The following is an 11,662-nucleotide window of genomic DNA, read 5'->3' on the forward strand; positions in this document are numbered from 1 at the left end:
AAAATAAAACTAAAACTACTGAAACAATAAAACGTTGTCAATGGGCTTTGAACTGGGCTGCCAACATGGTCTGTTGCTTTGAGCTGGGCTTTAAATATGACTGCTACTTGTTGAATAATGGCTTCGGTTCACTGCCAACCCGGAACCCGACTGACCCATTTGACACCCGCCCCTGCTAGTGACTCTACTGTGATAACGGCTAGTGAACGTTGTAGTTGAGACTCGTCCCCATCAGTGACGGTTGGTGACGGTGTATGGCGTTAGCTACAGTAGCAATACGCCGGTGGCGCAGCAACAACGGCGATTGGTAGTGGTGGCCACTGCCGGCTCAACCATACTAATGAGTTAGGCATGGCTTAAGGCCCCTAAAATACAAAGACCCCCAATTTTTATATTTTAGGCTTAATATTTTTACTAGCTTATAAATAATAAGCTAGATATTAGTATTCTATAGACTATAATTTACAACAAACTGCTAACTAGCGGTGACACCACCACATCGACATGTCTACCACCACTAGGTCCAGTGGTGTTCGTGCCACTAAGTTCACTGTTCGCCTTTTGTAATTCCTTTTTATATTAATTAATGCTAATTCATTTGTAAATATGATTTTAATTCCTTTTTATATTAATTAATGCTAATTCATTTGTAAATATGATTTTAATGATTAAAAAGAAAAATTTGTATTGTAGTGAGCTAGGCCCCCAAAATTAATCTTGTTTAAGGCCTCGGAAAAGCTTGAGCCGACATTGGTGGTGGCAATGACGGCGACGATGACGATTGATGATGGTGATGGTGACGATTAATGGTAGTGGTGGCACAACGTCAAATTAACATTCAGCAAAATCTCATCAAATTTGTACAGTTAGTTGTCACAACTTTACATGCATGTTTAGGGTAGCTTTAGTGGGAAAAAATAAAAAACTAAAACTTTAAATACAAAATGATATTCTGGGATAAAAAAAATGTTTAATTTCTTAAAAAGGGTAAACTTTTTTATAAAGTAATAAAGATATAATGTTGTTATGTACTTACATTTAGATTTTTCACGTTTAAAACGAAAGACATAAAAACCTGGAAATTTATATATTACAGTATACAATAAATACTAAAAAAATTTATATCTAAAGTTAAGTATATAACAGTCACATATTTACCTTTTCAAATAATGAAACTTGATCTTATGTGTATTTCTTGCTAGATGATTTGCAACTTTCCTTTATATTAATTTTGTATTTTGTATACAGATCGAAAGGTTGAGGTTTATTTGTGCACACGAATAGCTATAAATTTCGATCAAATAATTATATAGTCTGATTTAGCTTCTTTAGAAGTTTATTCACTTAAGAGTATTTTGACTTTGATTTATCTTTAATAATACAAACTTGTATGACTTGAAGTTTGCATAATAAAACTTTTATTCTTATACTACTTCGATAAATATCTCTTTTATAAAAAGAAACGAAGCACATGACACTGAAAGGTTGATAAACACAAAAAACACGATACAAAAGCATAAAGCCAAAACTCAAAGTATGATGTTTTTTCCCCCTAAAGAGTCTTGGTTGGAATCACGTTAGTGTGACCATCACTGATCATGTGTCATTCCTGATATGATAATTGAAGATAACTGAAATCCCTATGTCTAGTAAATATATATTGGGCTTATTTACTCTTAGAGACGTAGTATAGGGTTTCATATTAGGTGATTGTAAACTAAGAGGACTAATGATGCACACATTAAACACCAAAGGGGTTGAATGTGTAAATGCTCTCCTTATAAATAGAGAGTCATTAACCCTAAGTTTAGGTTAATCCCAACACATAATAAACCCTAAAATTCGTGTGGGTATTCCTCTCAAATTCGTGCATTATGTTCCAGCCGAATTACTCATTCCATTAATCACCTTGTTATGAGAACCCGAAATCAATAGCAATTATGCTTTAATATTCTTACAGGTTCCACGGGACGATTGAGGATGTTTTATCACTCGAATCGAATCATGTTTATTCCAACAGTCTTTACTAGAGAAATGGAATACTATAAAGACTACGCATATATTAACTTATATTAAAATTTTAAAAGTTTTAGTTGGTTAGACCGAATGAAATAACGATGGTTACGAAGTAAACGTAATAATGGAATGAACATTTTAGTTGCTTTGAGCATTATTCCTTGTACCGTTTGATGTTAAAGTCAAATAAAATGAAATTAATATAAAAAATAAGTCTAAAAAATCCTATACATAACAAAATGTAATTGGTTGATGGAGTTATTAGAAAGCTATATTTATAACTTGTGATGGAAGAAAAAGAAAACATAGATAACAAAGATGTTATTTTATTCTATTACATAATAGTACATTGTATTGGCCTTTATTTTATTTTATGTCCTATCAAACAAGTGATAAAATAAGCCACGTACATAACTTATGGAAAACATCAATGATAAATTGGTATAACGGTTCCGGTGTGTTATAGGTCCGAGTTTTGAGCCTTCATTCAGCCGATTATAAAATATAGGTAGTATTTTTATAAGGAGATTCAAGTATGAGAGGTAAAGTTTACCCTTATTAATAGTCGTGTTTTTGTACAAAACAGTAATGCTAGACCTCTGACGTGAAATTCACATTTTAAAGAAGAAAAGCGAAAAAAAAATATATATATATATGGAAAACAAGTTTAACTCAAATATAGGAAAAAAGTAGTGTTACTGAATGGGGCGAGTCAAACACCCCCTCAATTTGTAGAGTAGAATAATCTACATCTATCTGGCCATCTGGATTCCAGCCTTGCCAATCATACATATATCTCACTCTGTAAGTAAACCCTTCAATTCCGTCATGAACTCCGGCCAGTTCGCCGTCACACTCATCACCATCCTCACACTGTCAACAACCTCTTCATCCCATCGACTAATCCGTTTAAACCCACAACCAAGCTTCCTTAAAAACGACATAGACACACACACATTCTGTGAGAGCTGGAAGTTTTCAGTAGAAACAAACGATGCAGGAACATGGAGTGTTGTTCCAGAGAGATGTGTCGGGTTTGTTAAGGAATACATGAATGGAGATCGGTACCGGTCGGATTCAGAAGTGATTGCTGACTACGCATTGGAGTATGCTAAAAAAGTGGAAATTGGTAGTGATGGGAAGGATGTTTGGGTGTTTGATATCGATGAGACTTTGCTGTCTAATTTGCCTTATTATGTTCTTCATGGTTATGGGTAAGTATAAGCCGGTTGTTGGATTCCTTTTCTTTTCCACTCTTGTTTTAATGATGAATGATTTTGATTGGAAATGTTAAGTATTATAGTAATACTTTTCTTTCAACGACAGATGTTAGTAGTTAGTTATCCCAAGTTAATAATGGAAGGCCAATTTGAACCCGTGATCTACAAAGAGGTCTGAGACACTTTTGGCTTATATGTTTATCGGCTAAACAAAAACTCTCAAAGTTAGTCTTGTTTTAAATGGTTAAAGTGTGGGCTTATATATATATATGCATTGGCACACAACTGCAGGGCTATAGAAAAATCAGGGGGCTAAAGTGGCAGCTTTAGCAGCCTCACCTGTGAGACAACCATGTTTATGATTTGATTGGTTGTACGTTGTGTTGGGAGTTACACTTGGATTTGGTTGAATATATGTACCATTGGCCATGGGGAGTGAGTGTTAGAAGTGCATATAGCTTATCTGTGTGTTTCTGAAAGCCAAAGCGCAGTTTGAAGTGGGTAGATATTATGTCATGCGTGTTTTAGTTTTAAGTCATATTTGGCATGAAATTGATGTGTTTGTAACACAATATCAGATAGCCTTCTAGGACTTGTGAGGTTAGGGGAAGGATATTGTTCAGAAAAAGGGTTTTATGTACCTCGGTTTCTAAATGGGTTATCAAACCGGATGCATACCTGTCTGGATACTAGTGCAACATAACAACTTACTTTTTAATTATTTGACGATATACTTACGCAAGGTTAGATGTGATAATGCAGTTCATTCAAGAATTTAGAATTCACAAAGAGTATAAAGTTATGTAGTTTTGTAAAATTTAGAGTTCACAAGATTTAAATTTGATATATCATTTATAGCTAGTGTTTGATGAACCCGAGTTACATGAATTAAGCTATTTAACCTTTTTGTGTGGTTAGTGGAGGGTAAATTCTGATATGCACTCGGGCATGGTAACGAATATAGCTTAGAAATTTCCACCAGCATTGACCGAAGTATAGAAGTTGTGATTGATTCTCAATGTGGGTTTTACCAAACCTTTGTCTGTAGATGCCACTACAAGTCTACAAGCATGATAGAGTGTGCTTCGTTTACATACATACTGTAATAAATGTTTTATCCTCTCATGGGTTTGGTTGGGTTGGTGTTATGCTCATCTTTGCAGCTATTTCTGATAAATGTAAGTGCACCCTGTAATAAACAAACATATTTTCATTGGACTGGAGTTTGTGGAAGAATATGGGTTCTTGCAAACTAGCATTTAAACGAGTGACTCCAACAAAGAAACTCGATTTAGGTAGACCACTTATATGAATGTCACATCTAGGCTATTCTAGGGAGATTTCCGTGTTGCATCATGTTGACTACTATCATCACCAAACTAAAGACTATTTTTAGCTAAACAATTTATCCCACCAGATATACCAGTCAATTCCATCTAAATGTTTGTGTTGTAATATCTAATCCATTTTTCATTGATTGGCACAATGCATTAAATGACAGTTGGTTTTGGATATTAATTACCTGAGTGGATCAGAACACAGAAATTGTCAAGTGAAAGTATGACATTATAACCTAGTATTTTCCTTTATGGTTAACTAGATTGCTTTTATGAAAATAGATCAGAGGTCTTTGATGAGAAGTCTTTCGACGAGTGGGTAGACTTGGCTGAGGCGCCTGCCTTACCAGCAAGTTTCAGGCTGTACAATGAACTTCAACAGTTGGGTTTCAAGATTTTCTTGCTGACAGGCCGAAGTGAATTTCAAAGAAAATGCACTGACAAGAATCTCGAGTATGCTGGATTCACCAACTACGAAAAGCTTATCTTAAGGTAATTTACTTCTAAAGGCCAACAATTCATAATTTATCAAACATTATATCATGAAAATAATTCCTTTCTAGACATGACAAATTGGGCGGGGAACAGGTTGAACAAAACGTCTAAAAGAGTCATTTTCTGCGGGCCTGGAAAATTATTTGACCCACTGGATCGACAACACCTATTGTCCAAATATGTGAACTATTTTGTTTAACTCCATAATTTCCAAAAGCACCAACCAAAACCTCCTAATTGTTGAATAAAGTGATTTAGGCGGTTTTGTACCATTATAGACACAAGTTGGGTGACATTCAACCCAATTGAATTGTATCCTTGTGAGCTATTTAGTTATTTTATCTGTTAGACCGATAAAGATAAATTTTAACCCCGAATTAAAGTAATTATAAGTAAACAGTTCTTAAATGTCACATGCATTTCTTTCCATTCTATATTTCTCTGTGTTGTTTAACTTTGATATGTTTATGAATGAAACAGGGGAGACTTGGATTTAGGTAAATCAGCTACTTCGTACAAATCCGAGAAGAGACAGGAACTCAAAGACGAAGGGTACAGAATACACGGGAGCTCTGGAGACCAATGGAGTGATTTGTTGGGTTTTGCAACTGGAACAAGATCCTTTAAACTTCCAAATCCACTGTATTACATCCCTTGATTTAGTAACACAATAACATTGCCAAGTTATAAGCCACTTTTAGTTCTGTCATTGATTGCTTCTGGTTTGCAAGCTATTATGCTTGTATGCCTTCAAATTTGTGTAAACATTGCTACATTGTGCAAGTGTTACTTTACTTCCATTCTAATAGTTATTTGTTTGACTCTTCTTTTTAGTTTTGAATGTTTCCAGTGGATTTAAGCTCCATGGTTTCATTTTCATCACTACCACCAGCATTTGGTAATGTTGAATATGTTTTTAATAAAAAAAACCTTATTAGGGAAGCATCTGATGCATTGATGTTTTAGACTTTTTGGTTAATCATGCGTGTGTTTTTTTTATTTTTCTTACTAAATGTGTTATCAAAGCATCAAAAGCCTCATGTGTTTAAGTTTTTTCATTCGAAAGCATGTTTTCAAGTTGTAATAATTTTTATCACTCTTGGTTTTGAATCTCGTCTAGCAAACTAGCTAGCATGAGTTATATTAACCAAATTGCCTGTTTGTATATAGGTAAAAGAATGACAGGGATGGGTGACCAAACATAAGTCCAACTTAGCTGGTATCTTACTTGCAACCATAAAATAGAGTTGGCAATTATAAGTATTTGAAGACACCCGTACAGGAAAAAATAAAAATTAAAAATGGTCCTCTGCATAAATGATCAATCCTTCTACATCATTTTGACAAAAAATAAAGTTTTAGATTACAAATGTAAAAAGTTAGATTGTTATATTATAAAATTCAGAAGAAAATATGTTTGAAAGTCATACATTTTAATCCGAAGTCGTTTGACCTATTACCTGACCATCTGATTTACCATCAATATGCTATCAACTTATCAAATATGTGCTTCTTAAAGGAAGAGCATTTTGATTTTCCCTATTCAATTTCAGAAAGTTTAATGATTCCAATAACATAATTTGATAGGATTGTAATGATATTGTTAAAGTTAATGAGTAATTTAAACTTATTATTAATTTTCTTGTTTATCATTATTATTATTATTATTATTATTATTATAAGTAATACATTTAAACTTATTAAAACTAACACATATACGGATCAAGCTAGTAATGAGGATTTTGGTGAAGGTTAGGATATTCCGGTTGGTTTGAGAATCGGATGTTTGGTTTGTAGTCATATGGATGCATTTTGAGAAGAAGAAGGTGAAAAAATAGTGTAAAAAGGCGTTCAAAATAGGACTGGAGGCCTTTTTTGGCCCGTAACGCACCGGGGCGGTGTGCTCTACTTTTTGGGCATGACTTTTGCATCTAACGCCCCATTCCATGTGGCCTAATATAATACTGTAGAGTAATTTATATGCCCGTGGGAGTGGGTCAAGTCGTGTGGGCCAAATGCCCAAATCTATAAGAATCGAAGTGCAAAAATGGGAAGGAAAAAAGAAATGACCCATCACCTGTTGTACTCACATGGTCATGAACCGGACAAAGTTGGTTCCTTACTACAAGTCTAAAATACTCTTTGAGTTTCTGAATCTTTGGATATAATTGTTAACAGCTTCTCTTGAAAGATCAGTTTTGTCTCGTCATAATTTCCCATGTGACTCTGCTTATTATTCTATCACATGAACTCCTTTTTCTGTTTCAAACTACCGTCCTAATGTCAGGCCTAGAGTTCGAACTTTACTAGTAAACATCTTGAGAATGTTTAGAGGAAAGGTTTGAAAACGGTCGTTATGTTGCATAAGTCCAAATAAAAGACTCGCTTTTTTCTGAGTAACATGAACATAAATAACATCATCCGTTTTATAAGGGAGGGATTCCCTAATTATCCCAACTTGATTAGTAAGTTGGGAGAATCTTGACGATGAAAATCAAGGGTCAAGATTTAAGATCTTTAAAACTTATTCTTAAATCTTGACCTTTGATTTTCATCCAAGGATAATCAAGTTGGGATAATTTTAGAGAATCCTTTCCCGTTTTATAACTACATTTATTCAACATTTCAACTTGTTACAAGAACTCAAGACCTGTTTGTCTCTAGTGCAAATCATAATGGGTTGATCTTTAATTATATGTTTTATACATGTGCTGATTGGGCAATATAAACTACATTATTGTTACAACAAAAAATTTCTTGTCATAAAGTAATTTATAAGGTTTTATGCATTTAGAAACACCTTTGGATACTTTACGGAAAAAAAAAAAGAAACACTTTGGATGACTATCTCTGTTTTGACTTTGTCAACCTATTCGACCTGTTTTCATTTTATCCAAGTGTTCAGTGTTATTTGTAGTGTGGGCAAGATAGTTGTGATCTGGCATACTGATGTTATGCATTTAATCTAGAGAAAATGTCACAAATGGTCCTTGTAGTTTGTTACATTCGCATTTTGCCCCCTGTGCTTTTTTTCGTTACAACTGGTCCCTGACTTTTTCATTTTTGTTGCTAGAAGCCCCTGACACTAACTTCTGTTAAATTTTGCCGTTAAAAGCCTTCACGTGCGACGCACGTGAGGGTATATGTGTCTTTTTAACAACCCTAAGGACTATTTGTGACAATATTTATTTACTAACATGCTCTGCAATGCATTAATATATGAATATATATATATAATATAATATATCTCCACCAATAATTCAAGATCTTATATCTAACTTATTTTTATCCTTTTATCTCTATATTCTCTCTCCCAGTTACCAAACCCAAAATATGATGATGGTGATGGATGAGGTATATTTAAAAGATGATGGTGATGGATAGTGATGGTGGGGCGGTAGAAGATGATGGTGATCCGCCGGTTTTTGGTTTGTTGTGTACACTGTCAAAGACGTTTCTGGGTTTGATGGTGCTCCGCCGGTTAGTTTGGTCAGATTTTGGCCGGAAAAGGAGTGCCCGGAATTTTGAAGATATCTTGACTAGATATTTAGAGGATATTTGTTGTGGATATAAATACACATATTTTGTATGGATATATCTATACAACAAATGTCACAAATCTACTAACTTGGTGATATAGATACACATATTTGGAAGATGAAGAATACCACTTGGTGATATTAGTATTGTGTCGATGCAAAAGCATGGTTGCCACCCTTTTCTTCTTCATTCATGTTGGTGTAAAAATGATGGTGTTAAAGGGATTAAGTGTGTTTGGATAAAGAAAACTAGAAGGAATGGTAGGTAGTTTCCAATCATATCATATAAGTATAAATATATCTTTCTTTTTATGTTAGAATATAAATATTTCTAGTAGGTTATTCTTCACATATATATAATTCAATTAATTGTTTTGCATCGACTCATCAGTTTATCTTGAAGACTTGTGTTTTTTTTTTCCTTTCTGATTTGTGGGTTTGTTGAATTTTGATGAGGATCAAAATTGTTTTTGTATATTCATATGGATATCATGATAAGAAGATCCAGGAAAAAGAATATGTGGTTGGATTTTGGTGGTGTGCACGGTTATGTCTGGAATGATGAAGTAGCAAGAGGGAGGAAAGGGGTATTTTTATTTAAATTGACGATTATACCTTTACTAACAGCCTTAAAATAACGACTGTTAGTGTTAGGGGCTTCTTACAACGAAAATGAAAAACTTAGAGACCAGTTGCAACGAAAAAAAAGCACAAGGGGCAAAATGCGAATGTGACAAACCAAAAGGACCATTTGTGACATTTTCTCTTTAATCTATAACCAAACAGAAGTATGCAATATTGAATATAGAACTTATATTATGAATAAACCAAAATGTCAACCTCCATTATTAATGCTAGTCAAATACTATACCAATATTGCTAAATCTTTCTGTTATCCATACAAAATACAAACAATAATTACATGAATATTATATATATATAATCTTTACCATACTACCCTCCAACAAATGCTCTACCCCTAGTGAGAAAAACACCCATCAAGCTACATTCCTTCAAAACAGGTTTTCGAGCAGAATTAGGCCTATTTTCGACCAAATCGTGTCAACGTCACCTCATGGCGCCGACGAGTTTAAAGATTGAAGTAATGTACCACAAGCAAGAGGCCTAACAGAAGGAATTCTAAGACAACTTAATCCACCACCAGGAATCAAAGAACACTCGGGTTGTGGCCTTTGCATTTCTAATCCCGGTATACAATTCAGCTCAATATCGAATCCCACATTTTTATCATACAATTTTGGGCATTCTTGACTAAACCCTGATATAAAATTATAAGCCACACTAAACTTCAACAAGCTCCTTAGCTCACAAACAAAATCTGGTAACTCACCTGATAACTTATTATGTGCCACATTCAAAACTTCGATATCTTCTAAACAAGATATGGTATCGGGTAAATGGCCCATTAACGAATTAAAACTTGCATCAAAAACTTGCACATCAGACCACATTCCAATCCCTTGAGGTATACAACCAGTTAACTGATTATTCATAAACAATATTTCTTTCAACTTTGGGCTTGCATAACCAAAGTTTATTGGTATATCACCACTCAACTTATTGTTTGCTAAATTTATAACAGAAGCAGGCGAGTTGGCTAAACTTTGTGGGATTTCGCCTTCAAAAAAGTTGTTATTTAAAAAAATGGCATCAAGATTCTTGTTAAAGACTTCTTGTGGGATGGGCCCGGAAAATGAGTTAAATCTAAGGTCTAAATATAACAGGTTTGGGATTTGAAGGGTTGTAACAGGAAATGGGCCAGAAAACATGTTATTACTAAGGTCAAGTTCAGTGAGGGCAAAAAGGTCTTTAAAAGATGTTGGTATAATGCCTGTGAATCTATTACTATTGAGGTGAAGTAAAGACATATCAGTGAGAAGAGAGAGCTCTTTTACTAAAATGCCCTTGAGGTTGCCATGGTTGAGATCTATACCTGCAACAACTGGCCCATAAGGATCACCACCACCAACCATTTCACTTGTTGGATCTGCACAAAACACACCATGATAACTACATACATTTGACCCGACCCATGATTTCAACAGCCCATTTGGGTCACTTTTGATCTCTGCTTTCCATGCTTGAAGTGCTATATAAGCATTCTTGAGACTTGATGATGATGATGGAGATGATGGGCTTGGGTAAGTCAGCCCACCACCGCCACCTACCCACCCACCACTGCCACCAACACCTACACCAACACCAACACCAACACCAACTCCACCACCAACACTAAATGAAGCACCATTAGTAGTTCTGTTTTCTAAGATAATGAAAATTATAGAAAGCAGAAAAATGAAACGTTTTCCTTGCATTATGTTTTATGTGGGGGAGTTTTGAAGTAAAGTTATTTGTATGTACAGGAAGATTGATAGATGGGGGAAGATGGAGGTGGGTCTTGAATTTAATGATTTTGTATCATATGTGTGTCTGTGTGTTGGTATATATGTGGGTGAATCTTTTGCATAATTCTTCTTGGGTTTTACATGTATTGAAATAACAAAGTTAACTAAGTACATTTGACTTTTTTACTAGTACCATTAGATAACGTTTGTTAATTGGGATACCCGCGTGTTGCAGTGGCACTTTTGAAAAAAAAAAAAGGGGTAAAATGTGAGGTATCATGAACAAAAAACAATGGGTTGTATTGAATAAAAATATAAGTGATGCGACTAATAATTTTAATCAAATATAGAAATTAAACTGAGATCTTGTCTTCTACATCAACTAACCCTTATCAATCCAGCGTTATAAAGATTAAAACGAAATTGAAAAAAAAACTACTTTCAATCTACATGAATATACATAGTGAACAACCTGCAACGTCAATATACCACAATATTTATTACCTAAACGCACAAACATCTCTATTCCAAAAAATCAATGATAGATACGTAGATGCAAGGTTGTAAAACTCCTCCGAGTCGGCCGAATTCTCAAGATAAACTTCTGACTCTCCACCTCGCCGAGTCGAGTCCAAGTCACTAATTCTCCAACCTTGACGCGGACAAAATGATGATGAAGCGTGCATCTA

The 11,662-nt window shown here is 34.5% G+C and overlaps 2 protein-coding genes across 2 annotated transcripts; one reads left to right on the forward strand and one right to left on the reverse strand.

Annotated features, from left to right (window-relative positions):
• The first annotated feature begins 2,692 nt into the window (after positions 1-2,692).
• On the forward strand, positions 2,693-5,901 carry LOC122596806 (acid phosphatase 1-like). Its single transcript, XM_043769451.1, has 3 exons — positions 2,693-3,230; positions 4,856-5,065; positions 5,549-5,901. Exons 1-3 carry the CDS (start codon positions 2,845-2,847, stop codon positions 5,724-5,726), a joined length of 774 nt encoding a protein of 257 aa, XP_043625386.1. The 5' UTR covers positions 2,693-2,844; the 3' UTR covers positions 5,727-5,901.
• A 3,435-nt stretch (positions 5,902-9,336) lies between these two features.
• Positions 9,337-11,023, reverse strand: LOC122596631 (leucine-rich repeat extensin-like protein 4). The gene has a single exon (XM_043769244.1). The coding sequence runs from the start codon at positions 10,941-10,943 to the stop codon at positions 9,681-9,683; it is 1,263 nt and encodes a 420-aa protein (XP_043625179.1). The 5' UTR covers positions 10,944-11,023; the 3' UTR covers positions 9,337-9,680.
• Positions 11,024-11,662: the final 639 nt, after the last annotated feature.

Source organism: Erigeron canadensis, chromosome 4, assembly GCF_010389155.1.
Source record: "Erigeron canadensis isolate Cc75 chromosome 4, C_canadensis_v1, whole genome shotgun sequence".
Taxonomy (NCBI): Eukaryota; Viridiplantae; Streptophyta; class Magnoliopsida; order Asterales; family Asteraceae; genus Erigeron; species Erigeron canadensis.